The sequence below is a fragment of the Erithacus rubecula genome, assembly GCF_903797595.1.
Source record: "Erithacus rubecula genome assembly, chromosome: 1".
NCBI lineage: Eukaryota > Metazoa > Chordata > Aves > Passeriformes > Muscicapidae > Erithacus > Erithacus rubecula.
In genome coordinates, this window is record NC_136658.1 from 82,188,332 (window position 1) to 82,207,871 (window position 19,540).

A 19,540-nucleotide genomic window follows, 5' to 3' on the forward strand; every position below is an offset into this window, starting at 1 on the left:
TAAATAAGCAGTTGTAATTATATCTACCAGCAGCATACAAGATTCAGAAGCAGGATTTCAGCACAAAACCCTTCCCCTCAGGCTGACTGTCCCCTTTGCACACCTGAATTTCAAGAGACAATCAAACTCCTCTCATTGCCCAAGTCTAACACTAAGTAGGATCTTTGCCAACACCCTTTGGCACGGACATGACCCAGGGAGGTGGCACTTTTAAGTTAATTCACATAACATCATGAAATGAGTATGAGAATACAAAACAAATTCAATCAAGCTGTGGCTATACTGGAGGCAGGAGTTAAGCAGATGGATGACTTTGCAGGGTAGCAATGGAAGCAAATCTGGAATAGTTAAATTAAATCTAAAGATCTTTCAAGCAGTATCAATAAATTCAATCAGCAAGTTAAAAGCAACAGAAAAAAAATCCCTTATTAATCAAAATCTATTCCCCATTTTCGAGGAATAAATTTACTGTCTTGACAAAACAAGACACAAGGTCCTCTTTATCAGCCTGAAGGACACAAGGCTGCTCATCTCCAAGAATCTTAAACAGGACAAGATAAATACAGAAGAATAAAAAGAAGTCACTGAGAAGGAAAATGTGTAACTGTTCCTTGGGCTTCCAGGGAAAATCATCTGGCAGATTACAGGTCAATTTTGGAGCAGAACTGATGAACTTAAAATCTGTTTCATGGTATCAGTGCTGCTTGCAACTATTGAAATGAAATGTTGCAGTGATCACAATGATACAGTTATGAATGATTTTGTCTATCTAATCCAAAGGCATTACAAAAACAATTTTTTTTTTTATTAAAACTCCTAAAGCAGAAGATTAAAAGAAATCCCAAGGAATTCTAGATCCATAAAAAAGAAGCACAAGTGAGTATTTTAAGAATAAATCCCTTAAAAGGAATTAAAAAGTTGCAAAATTATGTTAGGCCCCGACCAGAGAGTTAACATTTCCAGACACAAAGATTCATGTTATCAAAGAATCACATGAAACCTTACAAACAACTTTGTCCTGGTGCATAGATCTCTGAGAACTTCAAAATAAAAGGCATAGGGATGGTTATTTTGATATCAGCAGTTCAAATCTTTTGGCCTGTCCTTTCTGCCTAGTCACATGAAATTACTGTTATTCAAGATAATGCAAAACACTTGAAGTAAATCATCTTCCTTTATTCACATCAGACCAAGGATTGATCCCCACCAGCTTCTCTTGCTTCCAGCAGAGGCAGCCAAGACAAGATGCATAGCAAAGAATAAAAACAAGACAAACACATACAACACCCCCTCCTGCTATCATCCACGCTCCAACTACTTTCAGATCAGGTTATTTCCTGAGACAGATGTGATTTTGTGTATTTAATATTCCTCAGTAGACTCATTCTTCAAGGTACCTCATTAGCATCCCCTTGTGCTATCTAAATTTTCAACAAGAAAAGAAGATTCTAGTTTATGAGATCTGTGGAGTTTCATAAGCCAGCAAACATGGCTGTATCTAAGGTTTAACTCTTTGCACCAACAATTTTGATGACAAATGCACATAAAGTGCTTTGATGAATCTCTCTTTAAAAAAGCCTCAGAGTCTGTTGTAGAGCAAACTAAAGTTGCAGATTGTCAGTGAAATAAATTTTTAAATTTCCTCTGTTTTAGTAAAATGCTCCAATTCTCTAAAGCACTTTTCTGTAGTGCTGGCAAGGCTGCACATCAAGTTTGTGATTATTCTAACATTTGTCTGAAGAGACATCATTATTGTCAACAAATGCAGAAAGAACAGAGCAGCAGTGAACTTTCCAATCTTCTTTATTGATTTTTATGAGTGTGTGCACAGCAAAGCAGCAGAATACATTTGCTAGCAGACAAAATGAGAGGTTAGAAAGTTCTGATGAACAGCTAGCCAAATGTCCTATGAAACCAAGATTTCTACTTTAAAGAATCAACCCTTTAATACTGTTAAATCCTGATTCATACCCCCAAGAATGACAGAAGGTAGACTGTTTATAAAAATGTAAGAAAACCCATGACATTTAAAGGCCAAAGGTTTATTTACTGTCCTAAGTGGCAGAAGCATAGTGAAAAAACGCAATCATGGAATCTCTCAAGCTAGAAAGAACCCAAAAGGATCATCAAGACCAACACCCTGCTCCTCAAACAACTACCTAAAACTAAACCATATGACTAAAAGCATCCTCCAAGTGCTTCTTGAACTCTGACAAGCATGATGCCATGACCACTTCCACCCTGTTCCCATGACTGAACACTCTGTGAAGAATCTTTTCCTAAAGTCCAGTCTGAACTTCCCCTGATGCAGCTTCACACCATTTCCATGTATCTCCTGTCACCAGAGAAAGGACATCAGCATCTCCCTCTCCACTGACCACCTCCAGGAAGCTGTAGACTGTGATGAGGTCACCTCTCAGTCTTTTCTTCCAAGTTTTACAAACTAACCTCTTCCAAAGCCCTGCCCTTGAGGCCTTTCATCACCTTGGAAATTTATCTGGACTGTTAGATTATCCAGACCTCAATTCATAAATGAAATCTACTATTAGTAAGTCGTACATTATTCAAGAACATCTTTCAAAGAATGACAAAGTCCTTGAGAAGCAAGCATGCTAATCTGCATTGTGTGGTCATTTCATTGCTTACTAATTACAATTTTGTTTGATCTTTCATCATCCCATATAATAGAAGTGAGATAATTTTACCACATATTTCATATGACAAATAATGTAAAATTACAGCCCTCAGAAAAGGCAAGCTACATGTTTATTTGTCTTGAAACAGTGAAAATACATATATGTAACATTACCTATATACAAGGCATAAAACTTTCATAGGAAAAAATCAGCCACTAATGTGGCATTTGGACCTATTTTGGGATATCTGTGCAGTGAAGACAAAGCCCTAAGGAATAAAAAAGTGCAGCAGTGGCTTCCAGTGGTTGCAGTAGTGTATGTATATAAACAAACCCTGTGGAAAAAGGTAGTATCATCTTTTAGAGTTCAACAAATGCAGCTGAAAAAAAAATTATATTCATGAATCCAGTGTCTTCTTTCTAATCTGAAGCAGTGAGCTCAAGTTAAATACAGGGAATGTGAGACCAAGATGCAAAGCAAGAAGCAGGAATGAGAATACTGTCATAACACAACCAGCTAATGTTACATAAGCAAAAGGCAGCCTGTGTCCTACATGAGCTAATGACTTCATCTCTCCATTACTGAAATTCCTCCCTCTACCACACAGGCAAGAAATTTCTTTCTGTCTCCAGTCATTTCTAGGATTAACCCAATGCAGTTCGGGACAGGGTTTCAAGACAAAAGCCTTTGTCAGCAATAGCAGGAATTCAGGAATACTCCTGTACTACAACACTCTTGTTTCTCCTTATCCTTGTGCCCTGCCTGCCAGATCCTCAATCATAAGAGCAAATATCCATATGGATTGTGCTGTGAACCACAACAGCCTGTCAAAGAGCAAGCTGAGTTTTTAAGAAGGCCAGCCAGAGCAAAAAGCATCACATTACATTTCAAGACCAGACATTCAGATGCAAGTTATTTTGTGCCATACAGCCACTACTAGTTTTGTGGAGTCTGAAAGAAAGCAGCATATACTGCCTTGCAGCATGGGAAACCTTTGGCTGTCCTTGGGGAAGCCTGCACATTGTTGTAATGGTCTAGACAGCTTGTCTTCCAGAAGACAGGCAGTTGCTGTGTACAGTCTAAAGTACCTTCTAGGATTTGTGTTCTTTATTTGGAGGACAGAAGGAATTTTTAGGTCAAGGCAGACCACTGGAGCAAAACTTGATAGTGTTGTCCAAAATTCAATGCCAATTCAGTCCACCATACAAGTATGAAGTCACCTGCTACATGGCTTCTGAAATAAAATTATGACTGTTACTTCCCATCTCCCAAATACCTTAGATGTCACCAGAGAGATCAGACACAACTCTGGCTATCAATAGTGATGTTACCTTACCACAAGCATCAGGTATTTATTGTGGCCCAGGTACACCTCAGCAAGTTCTCAGAGAAGCATTTCAATCATACAAGCCTAGGACTCGGGGAAAGAGCAAAATCCTGGATTTTATCTATGTGCTGAGATACCAGATTTGTCTCAGGTACATTCAAGTTTTCAAATCCTGTAAAGGATCTTTTCTTAGATCTAAGAAAGATTTTTATCACTGGTTTAATTCCTTATAGAAACTTTGCCAGTCACTGAAATGGAAATAGAAGCATAAAATCCTTGTTGGTGTCCAGTATCAGGAGTCCACACTTCTGTGTACCAAAGCTTAAGTGACAACAGAGCATGGACTGCAAAAACAGCATAAATATCTCAAATTTTCACTGACAGGTCAAGCTATCTTTACAGATAAAAAAGCTGGCAGTGTATCAAGCAGGTGTGCTCATCCTGATCAATTTTTGAGTGAGAAGTCCAAACCAAAGATTCCCATCTCTGTAGGCCTTTAATATTATTTGGTGTCAAGATAATGTATCTTGACATAACAGCTTTGATTTTTTAAAAATATATATACATTACACACATAAATGTATGTATGTACACACTAAGATCTATCAGATTTTCTCCAACTCAAGATGCACAGTCAGATCTTTCAAGGACTGGAAACACACACTCCATGGCAGTTCCAAGAAGGAGCAGCTCACAAACAATTAGCAGAAAGCATGAACATGTCTGTAGCTGGGATGATGTTAAGACATCCAGGTTGAAAGCAAGACAGTCAAAACACTCTTTTGTTTTCTATCAAGGGAGCTGCTGATCAGAGAGAACCATAATTCAGGCCCAGAGCAAGAAGAGGTGAAAATACAGGATAGTTTATTTCATGGAGAAGGTTTGCATATTGCACTGCAGTGTCAGTACCTGCAAAACAAGTTCAGCAAGATTTGACCCAGTACAGGCACCCAGTCTTTAATTTGCTAAGGCTTTGTTCATATCAGTGCACAGGATGGTACCTGGCTGGGTGCTTGTGTCACACTGACCTAACCAGGACAGAAACTTCTCTGAAGAAATAACAAATAAAAAGATTCTCCACAGAAGGAGCACAGAGAAAACACTATTAAAGATCAACATCTTTTAATTTAGCAGCCACTGTTTACATCAAGAGATAACACAGTGACAGTAAAAGATAATCAAGATATGCAAATTTTTCCAGCTGAAGTGAACTGTATATACATGAAACAAAAGAGTAAGATTTAAATAAGGAATATGTAAGAAAATAAAACTTGTGGCCTAATGCTGCATGAATAAATGGCTGCTCAATTACTACCTAGTCAGATGTAATCAGCAGCACACAGAAATAGCAAAATGCTTTTGCATACCTGTAGTGTCTTCCAATTCTTCCTGAAATTATTTGTCCTTCTATTATTTTTGGCCAAATCAAGGGCTTATAGTCTTTCCAGCAAGCACTGATTACAATTTGTACCAAAGACTGGGCTAAGTGCAGTCTCTGATTAATGAAGTGGACTGACAATAATTTCTGATATATTCAGAACAAACCTAAGATGTATTTTCTTCATTGTAAATGAGATCTCCCCACAGAAAAAAAAAAAAACACAAACATTTTGTTTAGATAGCAGGGAAGTATTCTAATTTCCCTCATATTCAGTTGTGTGTGTGTACATATACTTGTCTATTGTTCCACTATGATCATTTAAAGTACTTCAAGACCATGTTTTCCATGTTAATTGCAAAGCCTACTAAAGAAAAATACTAGACAATATTTTTAACCTGGAGTTCATGGTTTCTTAAACCTAGAGTCTATGGCTTATTCTGAAAGCAAGTTCTCATACAAAGCAGGTTAATGAGATTTGAATCATTTGTTTTCAATTCATATGAGCTAGGAACTAGCTACATAGTGAGGGGGAATAAAAAGATTTTGAAGTATTAAGGAATAATGAATCATACCTATTTATTAGTCATCCCAATGAACACCTGCAAATTATTCTGCCATAAAGTTATTTTAACAAATTGGAGAACATAGACATATGTCAGTAACTAGGACAATTGAACAGTTTACTGTCAAGCAATTCTAGTAATTATTCAAATTGATGATTAGTTATCACATCAGCTGAGATATTTCAGAGTTTCTTGAGCTTCCAATATGGAAATTTACTATGTACAATTATATTACTGAGAAATATCCATACAGTAAATGAATATGCAGATCTCTTTATTTAGCAACCATAATGAATCTATATTTACTAGCTCCTCTATTTACACTGCTGAGGCTGTTTGCAGAAGGCCATTAGCTTTCTAATTTGTTTTCTAGTAAAAAATGAAATTACAAGAAGTGAGTGAGATTGAACTACTAAAAAAATAGCAGTATTAGGAGAGTTTTGTAGCATGCTTAACACAAAGAGATTACAGTCCATAACTATGGCTCCCAGCAATCCTTCTTAAACACTGTAAATTTGATTTCTCAAATAAAGATAGCAAGAAAAATAATACAATCCTTTTAAAGTGCTATTTTTTCCTACAACTTTCTTCTAAAACCATTTTTGCACTTTCATTTTTGTGTTCATTTTTTTTGTTGTTGCTACAAGCTATAGACAAGACACAGATAGTAATTTTAAGCTTATTAGCAAAATTACATAACCTCACCCTATGACCATTTTTTGCTGTACTTTAACTGCACATATGTTTGAACAGAGGCCATACCTTTTTTTAGAAATTTTGACATCATTTTTAATACAAGCATAGTTGGTAAAAGTTTTAATGTATTTTTAAATAAGCCTTTATTATTGTACATGTTAATGATAGCAATAGCCTAATGAATTTCAGGCTAGGATAGCCCACAGATAAGGTTATTTTAAAAGACACAGCCCTTCTTTTTGTTTAAGGAGAAACAGAAGTCTACCAGAGGAGTAGGCATTCCTTCAAACAGCCAGAGAAAATGCTTAATAAGCCTACACTTTTTATCTTGCAGAAAGAAACTGAAATATATGGAATAACTCAGAAAAAGCACAGCTTATTTCAGGATGAAGTATTTAATGCACCATATTAATCACATAGAGAGTTCCCTGTAGCAATTACAAAGCAAACTGAGCTTAAGAAAATAAAATCATGGTCCAAGAATAAAGAAGAAAAGATAATAGGATGGAGTAAAGAAAAAGAAATGCAGTTCTATCACATGGTTACAAGAGAACAAAAATTTAAACTTTGGTTTTTCAAATGTTCTTATACATTCCTGACTTGCAGTGCCCAAAACAGGTACCTGAATAAGCACACAGAACTGCTCTCAGAGGGGAACAAAGAGGCAAGACAGGGAGTAACTGTCCCCCAGTCCAGAGCCAACCACACCACTCTCCATGGGCCCAGGAGCAGCAGCTCCAATGTTAAAATGTTCAGTTCATTGGTGGTCACTTCTGTAGAATCACTCCCAAGATGAGATTATTCCACATCACCTCAAAGGAAGAAAGATTCCACCTACAGAAAACCAAGGTACAGCAACATGGCTTGTCTAAGGCAACAAAAGATGGTGCACTTGGGGACACTTCATTCCTATTCCAAATTTTGCTGAAGACAGGGAATCCAGTGATAACACACAGTCCTCATAGCTCAGACCTCCTCAAACAAAACAAAAGAAACTTCTGTTTTAAACCTTGAAAAGAAGCCACATTCACAGGCAATAAAATTTCTCCAACTAATACAATGAAGAAAAACACAAGGTTCCAGTAATACAGAAGGAATTCTGTTTCCCTGATATTCTCAACCAAGAGATGTTTTAAAAGCATCTTTTTTTCCCCCACAAAAACAGTATCTATCCAGACAGATAGTTTTTGACTGGTTGTCAAGAAAAAGAAAATAGAGCAATTTGCATTAGAAAATAGTAAGAAACAATTCTCAGATAAAAGCAAAATGTTTACAAACTTGCCAGGGAAAGTTTTAAAATATGTTGATAATAGAAGTATTAAAATACCTGATTTTCCACTGATTCATCCCTAATGGACACTGGCTCACTAAATTAAAATAATTTTCAGTTATAATTGGGGATTTGAATTTTCATCTGTGGGATTTATAAAAGACTGTTTCAGCAGAGAACTACAGTTAGATGGATGAAGGTCAAACATAAATACAAATTTCCCACTGTCCAACTCAGACTTCTGAGAAAAGCATAGAGAACAAAATAGGTACACGCAATTCCCAGCATCCAAGAGAATTATTTCTGAAAGTACTCTATCATTTTCCTAAATTTGATTTCCACTAAATCAGAGCCAAAGTGAACAAACAGTCCAACTGAACACTGAATTAATCCATTAAAAAGGTCTGGGCTTCAAACATCCACATTGTCCAGAAAATTAATTCAATAACAATCTGTGCCTCACATCTCGAACTGCAGCACTCGTTTGACAGAGGACTGAGCAGCAGCATAAAGAAAATGGGAGAAATCCTCCCCTACAACAGAGTTCCTTAGCCATCACTCTTATGTTGAAGGAATAGCACATCTTGGTCACTACATATAAACATAACAAGATTTGCAAAATAATCACACCACTGAATCCATGTCCACCATTCCCCTGATAAACAGAAAAGGTTGGGCTCTTCAGGACTGTATCTCAGAAACTCAAGACTGACAACACTTTCCTTTTTCTGGAAGGAGAGAGTCACCTGTCTGCATCTTGAGGAAAAGGTAGATCCTCATCAGTTCCTGAAAGGAGTGTTACTTGTGATTAAAGGCAGGTTAGAAATTATATAAAAAAATTTAACTGATTACCTCTCCTATAAAGACAACCATAACACAATCCAGTTTTTCTTCAGGAGACAGCTTATCAATAAGGGAGTGGAGAGTTTCTGTAAGGTAAGACTTGACTTTTCTTTTCACCGTAGGTATTCCCATTACAATGGAAACTGAAATCAAACAAACCAGAAAGATACTTTCAGTAATTTCAAACACAAGACAGAAAACAAACATCTTGCCATAAGGCATTGCATAAGAAATGTAAAGGTTTAAAAGGTGGAGATTACAGTAATTAAAAACAGTTTAAAAATATGCCACTCAGCATCAGGAGCATGACTAACAGTTAACACCAATGCTCAGAACAAACACAGCAGACAAAAAAACCCAAACCTAGACATGCCAGACTATTGTGTAGGTGTGGTGGGCTGATGCTGACACCAGGTACCCATCAAAGCTGCTCTATCCTCACCTCCTCAGCTGGACAGGGAGGAGAAAATATAAATATTATTTCTATGGGTAGAAATAAGGGCAGGGAGAGATCACTCACCAGTTGCTGTCACAGGCAAAGCAGACTTTAGGAAGTTAATTTATTACCAACCAAATCAATATAGGGTAATGAGAAATAAACACAAATCTTAAACCATCTTTCCCTCAACCTTCCCTCTTTTCTGGGCTCAGCTGCACATCTGATTTCTCTACCTCCTGCCTACCAGGAGCACAGGGGCATGGGGAATGGAAGCTGGAATTCAGCTGATCACACACGATCTCTATCACTCTTTTCTCCTCTGTGGAAGGACTCCTCTGACTCCTGCCCTGATCCAGCATGGGGTCCCTCCCATGGAAGACGGTCCTCCAGGAACATCTCCAATGTAAGCCCTTCCCACAGGCTGCAGTTCTTCATAAACTGTTCCAGCATGGGTCCCTTCCATGGGCTGCAGTCCTTCAGGAACAGGTTACTCCAGTGTGGGTACATCACAGGGTTACAAGTCCTGCCAGCAAACTTGCTCCACTGTGGGCTCATCTCTCCATGGGTGCACAGGTCCTGCCAGGACCCTGCTCCACTGTGGCTCATCTCTCCATGGGTGCACAGGTCCTGCCAGGACCCTGCTCCCATGTGAGCTTCCCATGGGGTCACAGCCTCCTTTGGCATCCACCTGCTGTGACAGGGGGTCATTCACAGGCTGCAGGTGGATCTCTGCTCCATGGGCTGCAGGGGCACAGCTGCCTCTCCATTCTCTTCACCACAGGTGAAGAGGGGACTCTCTGTCCTGACACATGGAGCACCTCTTCCCCCTCCTTCTGCACTGACCTTGCATGTTCTGACTCCTCTCTACAGCTGCAATAATCCTTGTGCAGTTTCCTCCCACTTTTCAATCTTCTATTCCAATCTCCTATTCCAGTGGTGCTGGTCTGGCTATTGGTTCTACTGGATGTAGGGAAAGCTGCTGGCAGCCTCTTAGGGAAGCCATCCCTGTAGCCTCCTTGTTACCAAAACATTGTCACACAAACCTCAATACAATGGGAAATAATCAACAACCATGGTATTATTCAAACAAGGTGTACCAAGAGTGATAAACTCCCCAACTTAAGTTTGAAAATAAAACTGGTATAACCATTCTTTAAATTCTGCTGAAAGACTCTATTACTTTACTTGCACATATTTTTGGTTCCTCTAAAAACAAGTCCAGGACAGCAGAACTGCATGGAAGTTCCTCAAGGACATTTCTTATCTCTGACAAAAGCATCACAAATGCAAAGTAACACATGTCCAACTACAATGTTATTAACAGCATCTTTCAGCAGGCCATTTGAGCCCTGTGTTGCTTAACTTTTCCATGGTTTTTCTTCTGCACTGTACCCAGGGCTGGCTACCTACTGGGAAAATTGCAGATACCAGCAGGAATGCAGTGAAAGGATAAAGCAGACTTCATGAAGTCCTGAAACCCTGGATTTCCTTGTTCTGTTTAATTAAATAAACCTGATTCCAATTTCTATTTCGTAATTCCAAATTTCTGCCATATATTTCCAGGGGGACATAATACAGACTTCACTTAAAACAGTAATGGATTATTAGATTTTTCCTCCCTGACCAACAACACTGAAATAAAAGATATTTATAGTCAGAAAAATAAACCTGTGGCCTGAGTCCACACATTTGTCAGGCATGCCCTCTGTTAAAAGAGGGAGCAATCAAACCCACTGAAGTAATGAAAAACTGCAAGTCAGGAGTAACTGCAATACTGATTTCTTTTTTCACCTTCCAATTACTGTTTAGATTTTATTGATACAATTATATCTGATTATCTTAGTTCTTTCAACTTTTAATCTATACATTGAAATATACTCTTCAGAAAAACAGAAACATCAATGCTAAAACAATTATAACCATGCATGGTTGCCCTACAAATCTGAAAAGCCAAAGGGATATATCCATTAGCAGTTCAGGATCTGAAATGCCTGAGCTTTGTTTCCTTTTAGCTACAAAAAAAATTCACCCGAACTAGATGCTTCTAAATGTGTACCTTAACATGGCATGGGGTGTGACTGAGATTATGCAGAAAAGAGCAAAGCTCTTTTCAAACCAAGCTCCTTTCATCTCAGATTCAGTGTGAATTCAAAGGATATCAATATCACACAAGTTAAATGAGATGTCCTTCACCTACCAAGAAATGCAGAAAATTCTTTTTCTAAAACTAGAAGGTCCTCCAGATATAAAACATGAAGTAACCATCATATCAGCATACCTCCTGTCCTTCCAAGGCCAACCTGCACAGAAGGTTGAAGGCTTCCTTCATTTTTCAACAAATGAGGCAAATGGTAATAGATATTTGGCACTTGAAGAGATTTTTTACTTGTAAGCTCTTTTAACAATTTCAGCGTCTCATCTGCAAACATACAGGAAATCAGTAATGCAGAAAACAAATCATATGAAGTTTTAAGCAACAGTAAACAGTATAAAATTCCAAGCTTGGTCTTAACTGGCAACCAGAATAAATTGTGCACTTTTGTGAGTCATGTCTACAAAGAAAGCTTTTTCTTATTTTGATTTTTTTAAGAAACAATGGCCAAGACTACTTTCACCTATAACCTTGCTACAGATACAGTTAATATTTAAGCATGACCACATAAGATTTAGTCTGAATTTACAGAAGTAAAGACTGCTTCATTTATCTGGGGGGATGGTGGTTTTGTTAGGGTTTTTTCCCAATTAATCAAATGGGAAGCTTATTTCCCTGGATAATTTTTTAATTTTGCTTACAGAGGTCATCAACATCCAGCAAACTCTACTGCAAATAACTTTTCAGAGCTACAAATACATATTGGAATATACTGCACACAAAGAAACAAAACAAAACAACATTAAACATAGTTGATATTTTAAGTATTCCTGAAAAAAAAAAAAACCAAACCCTAATGCAAATTTAATTTAGTCCTTTAGAATGGATTATCCTATTAGATTCCATTAGAATCATTCTTGCTCTTTCTGCTGCAACTGCCTTTCAGTAAGTCCAGGTGGCTCTCAAAGTTGCAAATAACAGTTTTTTAAATTACCCTGCTGTGTGTGTTGACTTTCTTGCACCAAGTGTGAAAACGACTCATTTCAAATGATAAATATGATAGCATATGGATCTTTGAAACTTATGGGCTTTATAATATTGAGTTAAGTAAAAACTGTAGTCAAGGTTTCTTGAGATAAAATTGAGAAGCAAGAAAAAGAAAGCCAAAAGTGTAATTCCTCTCAGATTGTGAGCAGAGCTTCTACAAAGATAGATGGGTTTTGCTGTGCATTTTGGTTCTGTGTGTTTAGGGATTTCTAAAATATTTATTTTTTGGTGAAACTAAATTCCTAACCACCTCAAAACTGCAAATAGATACCACAAGTAGATAAGTCTATTTTGATAGACTCCAATTCAGGCAGATTTTACTTTTCCTGCTAACATTTCTTTAACTTCGTCTGCAAAACCTGGACTAAACTTTGTCTAAGTGTAAGAGCTCTTTGTGTGAATGAATAAAGACCTACACAAAACAATCTGGAATTCTTTCAGCTTCAAAGAGAACAAATGGGTTTTTATTAAGCTTAATACCCTTAAGTATATATAATACTATCAATACTATGTTCTGAGCACAAAAGCTCAGTAATTCAGTTAGCTTCCCATTATGGCTCTACATGGAAAAATGTGGATGTCTATCCCAGCTGAGATCCAGACATGATAAAATGTTTAATGAATTAGTACTTTCAGCTGCATCAGAAGAGAGTAACTACCTGTAAGTATACTGCCTAAAAGCAAGCTAAGACAATCTTAGAAACAAATGTGGTAATAACTTAATCCTGAATCCAGAATAAAAATTATTTGACCTCCTCCACGCTTTACTTTGAAAGCAAAACCACATACATGAAATAGGAAGACAAGATTTATAGACCATGCCAAATGTAACCTTTATCTGTGCAACTGCTGGAGATCCAGGGAACTACTGAGATCAGGCCATTAGTGCCAGGCAGCAATTCATGAGTGGCATCAGCACTGGAGCCTATAATTATAACCTTTTCCCAACAACAAAATCTATTTGAAATAGTAAATCATAGCACAAATGCAAATAGACAACAAATTCAAAAATCTTGTTCCAGGTTTTTGAATTGCAAAACCCTTCCAGTTTCAACTCCTTATTAGACCAATATAGTGAAATTTCTGCAACCTACCAAGTCAGATCTCTTGACAGAAAATTTGGACTTATTTGTTATTCATTTTCCATCCACAAAAATCAGAGCAATGAAACAGTGTGATTTTAAAAGTTAATATCAATAATCTGGTGAATATTGCAGTATTTTTCCCTAATATTGCCAAACAGCTTTTTGTAAACCTGACTATTCATCTCCAAAATGGGTAAAAACTTATGGAAGATTTTACAAATTTAATCACTAGTTATTAAAAAGGCCATTTCCTATACTTTTAGCAAATCATAACCAATACTTCAGTCTATATGATTTAATATCTTCCAGTTGACTTTTAAGCATATTTTAACTGCTCCAAGTTCATTCCTTTTCCCTTCAGATTCCATTTAAAAAATGATGTAAGTTAATAGTCAAAATGTATTCAATGTATTAACTAAGTAACCAGAAGTTCCAAACTTTTGGAGTTAGGTGTGGAGTAAGTAATTCTTACTACTTTATGGACTGAATAAGAAGAACTGGAAAAAACAGGCTGAAAACACCCACACCAGATACAACATATTACACATCTTCATTCACACCGCTGAACGGTTTCATTTGGCTTTCGTGGTAGCAATTTCTTACTCTATAGTAATAAGAAGAGACATTGGCATTGCAGAGCTATAAACAATATCTCAGTGTGCACCTGAAAAATTGTTGATGGCATTCCTGCTGCCGTTGGTTTCCGCCACGGCCCTGCGGAACTGCTCCAGGATGGCGTTGAGCTCGGACGAGCGCTGCAGCGTGCGGTGCTCGGCGATGCGCAGGCGCTCCTTCAAGGCGTGGAACTCCCGCTGGTAGGCAAGCAGCTTTTCTGGGAGAAAAAGCACCATTCCAGTCACTGGGGGGAACAAACTGCTGCTGACAGATCCCACAAGTGCCCGGTGCTGCTCAGCTTTGCAGCGCCTGGAATGCACCCGGGAAGGCAGAGCCCGGCACGGTCCCACCTGAGGAGCTGCACCGCACTGGGATGCAGGGCAGGCATTGAGGGGGATGCTCCTCACCACAGCCACAGACCAGGGCTCCTCTGGGTGCCCAGCACTCTGAACCATTTCTTTAAAGAAGCCACACAAAAGTGGCCCCTTACAAAAGTGCAGGTTACATCTCCTTAAAGAGCCCTCCTTTGTAAGGATGAGTGGAACTCAACAGTATTGCAGATATATCAGTTTTAAACCCAAGTTTTAACTTAATACTATGGTCGGTGCCCAAGACTGAAGAACAAAATTTTTTTTATCTAAATCTTCCTGATGTCGATACATACACATACTTTTGAAAACGGACCAAAAGGGAGATGGAAACACCAAAAGTGATTTGCTGATATAGTCCCTTTGCCCTTGACACCCAGTAAAGTAATAAACCCTGGATATTGTATCCTTCCTTCTTCCTATTGGTGATTTCCTCCAATCTTCTGCTCACCATCATCACTATCACCCTCCTTCAACCAATACACAGATATTGACTGGAGTATTTTAAGTGAATTCATAACTCATAATCAATATTTCAGCCACTCAGCTGACATCCACAGACTCTCTTTTGCTATCTATCTATCCGTTCCTAGTCTTTTTGTATTGCAGTGGTAGGAAAGAAGAAATTTAGCAAGCAATTTGAAACTCTTCCTGTTGCTATATTACATAACACATGGGGGAAAAAAGGTATTGGAGTCAACTTCCATTGTTAATAAGGCTGCTTTTCCCCCCAAATTCTTTCAATTTACTTTTTTGTTGTTGTTGTTGTTTTTTGTTTTTGGGTAGTTGGGATGTATTGCTCCGATTACGTTTGGAAAACTTAATTTAAAATGCCCTTTGTCTTGAAGATGGAAAAATAAAAACATAGTTCACTACCTCTTAAAAACATTTCCCTTGCCAGTTTTATTTTGCTTCTTTCATTAAAACCAAATGGTTACTGCTTTTGTGCCAACACAGATGCTGGCCCACAACAGAGTGCTAGGCACTCTACACACTGCTGACTGGATCCAGGCTGCTATTTGAAATAGGAATTGATGCTTTAGTCAGCAGCACTTAGAAGACTGGGAAGATTTTTGAAGTTTCTGCCATGAAAGTCATTCTTACTTGCCAATGATAACTAAGAAAGTAGTTCAGTCCTGATGCTTCCAGTGAACTGTACTGGTATTGCATTCACGGTACTTGAGACCTCAAAAGCATTAATTCCTTCAAGAAATACTAGACAAGGATTCAGCTTCTCACAGTTCCTTCAACCAGACATATCTAGGTTAAGGAGGCTGCTCTAAAAGATACATAAACTCCTGGCACTTATCCTTCATAAATATATGGCAATGTTTTTTTCCATTAAGGCACAATATTATTCAGTCAAGTACAACTAAAAAATTCTAAGATTACAAATACAATAAGATTTTAAGTCAACTATCCTATGAGTATTTTTCTAGTTATTTCTGCAAAATGAAATTTAAAAAAAAATCTTTGTTTATGTGAACTTAAGTGACCTAAAACACACCTCTAACACTACCAGAGCTAGCACTTTTCATGTTTTTGGAGATTAATGTGCAATTTGGCATTTTGTTTTATAATATGGCCTGTACTTTCAAACTAAACAAATTAAATTTAAATGTCTAACACTCATATCTTTAGCATACTTTCAGTACTTCAAAGATCAACTTCTCAGATACATATTACTTACAAACAAACAAAAAGCCATAAAATTTATCTCATACTGAAAGGCACTTGCAAAGGAGAAAATACTTCTTAGACTCTTACAGTACCATCATTAGCAGTGACCACATCCCAGACTTTAGAAAAGCATTCCTTAAGCCATCAGCAGTTTATAAATATTCTAATTTGACTTACCAGAGTTCCTAACTAAGTACTTGAGAATGAGCCTACAGGATTAAATTTAAAGAATCTTTTTTTATTTAAACTTTGACTGAGCTCAAGTTTGGTGGAGAAAGTCCTATTTAAGTAATTTGGTATCATTCTGTGCCTCATGGATGAAGGCAAGATGAAGCAAAGGCAGTGGTTGGTGCAGACTCACCTGGAGTGCTGTGTGCAGTTCTGGGCCCCCCAGTTTAAAAAGGATGTGGAGCTCTCTGAATGCATCCAGAGGAGGGCAACACAGCTGCTGACAGGGCTGGAAGGTCTGTCCAGTGGAGAGTGGCTGGGGATTTTGGGTAGGGCTAGTCTGGAGAAAAGGATGTTGGAGGGGTGACCTCACTGCTGTATGCAGCTTCCCAAGGTGGGGAGAATTGCAGAGGGATGTGTTGAACTCTTCTCCCTGGTGTTTAGTGACAGGACACATGGGAATGGTCCTAAGCTGTGCCAAGGGATGTTCAGATTGGACATCAGAAAGCATCTCTTTACTGAGACGTTGGTAAAACACTGGAACAGGTTTCCTAGAGAGCATAAAGTACTTAAGAGGCATCTGGACACCCTTAATAATATGTTTTAGCTTTTGGTAAGGCCTGAAGTGGTCAGGCAGTTGGACTCAATTGGTAGGACCTTTCCAACTGAGATATCCAATTCTATGACAAGCTGACTTGTAAGCATTGTATATCAGAAAAAAAATCAATAGTGCACCTGATATTTTCAAAATACATTTGACCATTTAGTGTTTTATTGATCAGAGATTTCTCCAAAACCAAAAGAAATTGAATTGATTTCTTGTCCAGAAGTATGAAAACAGTTTTTGGTAGCTATTACAGTAAAAAAAGGAGAGTACTGAGCATAAAATCACAGAGAAAACAGAGGTCAGTGATCACCATCAGTAAAAAAAGATGCTTTTTCTACAGGATTATGAATACTGTTCTTATTCTCATATTGAAATCCAGAGTTATTTAAGAAAACAGAAGAAGGAATTCAGACAGTAAATTATTGGCCTTACAACACTGATGAAAGCCCCAAACATATCTGTCTGTTCTCTGACAAACAAAACATCCCTCTGACAGCAGCTGTAGCCAATATTGAAGACATTTGGTCTTCAATAATTTCAGCATACAAACATATTTTTATTTAAGAGTACCATACTATTTTACATTAAATTGAGATTTTCCACACTTTTCTCTAGAAACCAGAAAGACCAAACTCTTTGAAAACTGAAAGCATTAATTCTTCATCATTTTTCTCTTAAATTCTATTTGGTTCAGCAAAACTCCAGAAGCTAAAGCCTAAATATTTTAGCTGGCCAGATGCTGTGCAGTTCTCCCAACACTATGTCAACTGAACCAGTAATTTGTCAACTTTTTTTTCCTTTGTAGAAATGCATTCTCTTAAATATGCAGAAGCTGGAATTTAGACAAGCTCGCTTGAAAGTTGATGCAGTATTTTGAAAAGTGAAAATTCAAATGGAACTCTGGTGGCTTGCCAGTTTTTAACCAGAGATGAAATCTCAGCTCTCAGCCTCCTCTGGGTTATTTACAGTTCTCCTACTAAATAACTGCTAAAAAAAAAAAAAAAAAAAAAAAAAAAAAGTTATTGCAAAAAGGTACCACTGACCCAAAATTACAAACTCAGTCCACTCCCCTCTTAGCCATAAACAATCTTGACTACATAATTTGCTTAAGAGTTGTCTAAATTTAAAGAAAAAAATCAAGGTTTTAAAACATCTTAGCATGCATCTAATTTCTTTGTTTGGGCTTTTGTACTTCTTGAAAAATCTGTTTATGTACTTCAACCCCTGCTTTTTGTAACAGCAAAGAGCTTTCCCTTGAGATAAAAAGGGACATCAAAGTAAAGGAATAAGAAAATAGGCTGTAGTCTGAGTTTAGAAAAGCATTTTGCAGAGTATTTCAGCTCAACTGAAACAGCATAAAACTGAATTGCAAGTAAATTACCAACAGAAAACTTGCTGTATTCTACTTCCAAATAAAATATCTACTGAACAACAAAACAGAAAAAATACTGTGGAAAAACTAAATCAAAGTAATTTTAAGGCTACACAGTTTCAAAGCCAATAAAAATCAGCAGCAGCTTGGTTTTTTGTTCACGATACTTTTTTAGCCAAGTTAGATATTTTAATGCCCCAAGCTGTCAGTGTTTAAGAGGCATTTGGACAATGACCTTAACAACATGCTTTAGCATTTGGTCAGCCCTGCAGTGGTCAGGCAGCTGCACAAGATGACCACTGTAGTTCCCTTCCAATTTAAGGGGTCTATTCTATTCTAACATGAAAACTATGAAGAAACTATTTGAGTGCACTTCTAAACTGAGTGGAGTGCACACTTGTAAAAGTAAAGAGAATTGCCTGGAGACCCTCTCACAACCTAAGAATGTTTTGGTGATTCTCAGTTAGTATTGCCATTATTCCTCGAGGAAAGCCTTGACTGTGTCCTAAAAGAACTACAGTCTACAACATAAAAGGCAGTATGAAAGCTTTGTAAAGTGTTATTTGTCTTATCCATCAAGCAGGCTCCCAAACACGTTAAATCACAGGCCATTTTCACAACTGAAAACTGAATGTGTTGAACTAAGATTGTTGAACCAAGGTGGCTGCATTCACATAAATAAATAACTAAATAAATAAAAGACAAGCCACCATTTACTCAAGAGCTCTGTGTTAGTATGGCTGGTTGTACCAAAGGCAGATGCATCAGACAAGATCAGGAACAGATTTATGACTTTCCCATATCACAAGCATGCAGTTGAGCTTTCCTTCAAACCAAACTCATGGATCTGCCACACAGACAAAAAGGTCACCAGCCATAGACTTGGCAGTCAAAACCAACAGCAAGCCAAGCACAGAGGGCTTAGCTTTGCCAATTAATTGTAGGCCTGATTTATATTTTCAGCCTTCACCTCTTTTTTTCATTAAACAACAGGACACACAGACAAAAGGCTGTGGTTGGCAACAAAGCATTGTACACAAATACTCAATAAGTAAAACACCTAGAGAAGGATAGATACCTGATACAACACGACTTTTCCTCTATCCAAGTGGGGAAACTTTGAATCATTATTCAAATCAACAGTGTATCACTGGCAACAGTTCTACATTTGCCAATGTAACAATTATGGCCCACCCTAATGAGAACCCTTTCAGCTTTTACAAGTTAAAGGTTCCACAGCAAATGCCTCATTTTTCTGTACACCCTGTTGAAGAGTTATTAAAATGCCATTAAATAAATGTTTGAATCTGTGAGAACACGCTGTAGTAAGTGCTAATTCAGGTATTTCTGT

The 19,540-nt window shown here is 37.6% G+C and overlaps 1 protein-coding gene across 1 annotated transcript in view; it reads right to left on the reverse strand.

The window, feature by feature from the left end:
* Positions 1-19,540, reverse strand: part of MGAT4A (alpha-1,3-mannosyl-glycoprotein 4-beta-N-acetylglucosaminyltransferase A) — a 70,105-nt gene that overhangs the window by 30,430 nt on the left and 20,135 nt on the right. Inside the window, exons 3-5 of the mRNA XM_079300510.1 lie at positions 14,044-14,211; positions 11,434-11,574; positions 8,726-8,859 (exon numbers count right to left, since the gene is read on the reverse strand). Coding sequence (XP_079156636.1) covers positions 8,726-8,859; positions 11,434-11,574; positions 14,044-14,211 — 443 coding nt within the window. The remainder of the gene's footprint in view (positions 1-8,725; positions 8,860-11,433; positions 11,575-14,043; positions 14,212-19,540) is intronic.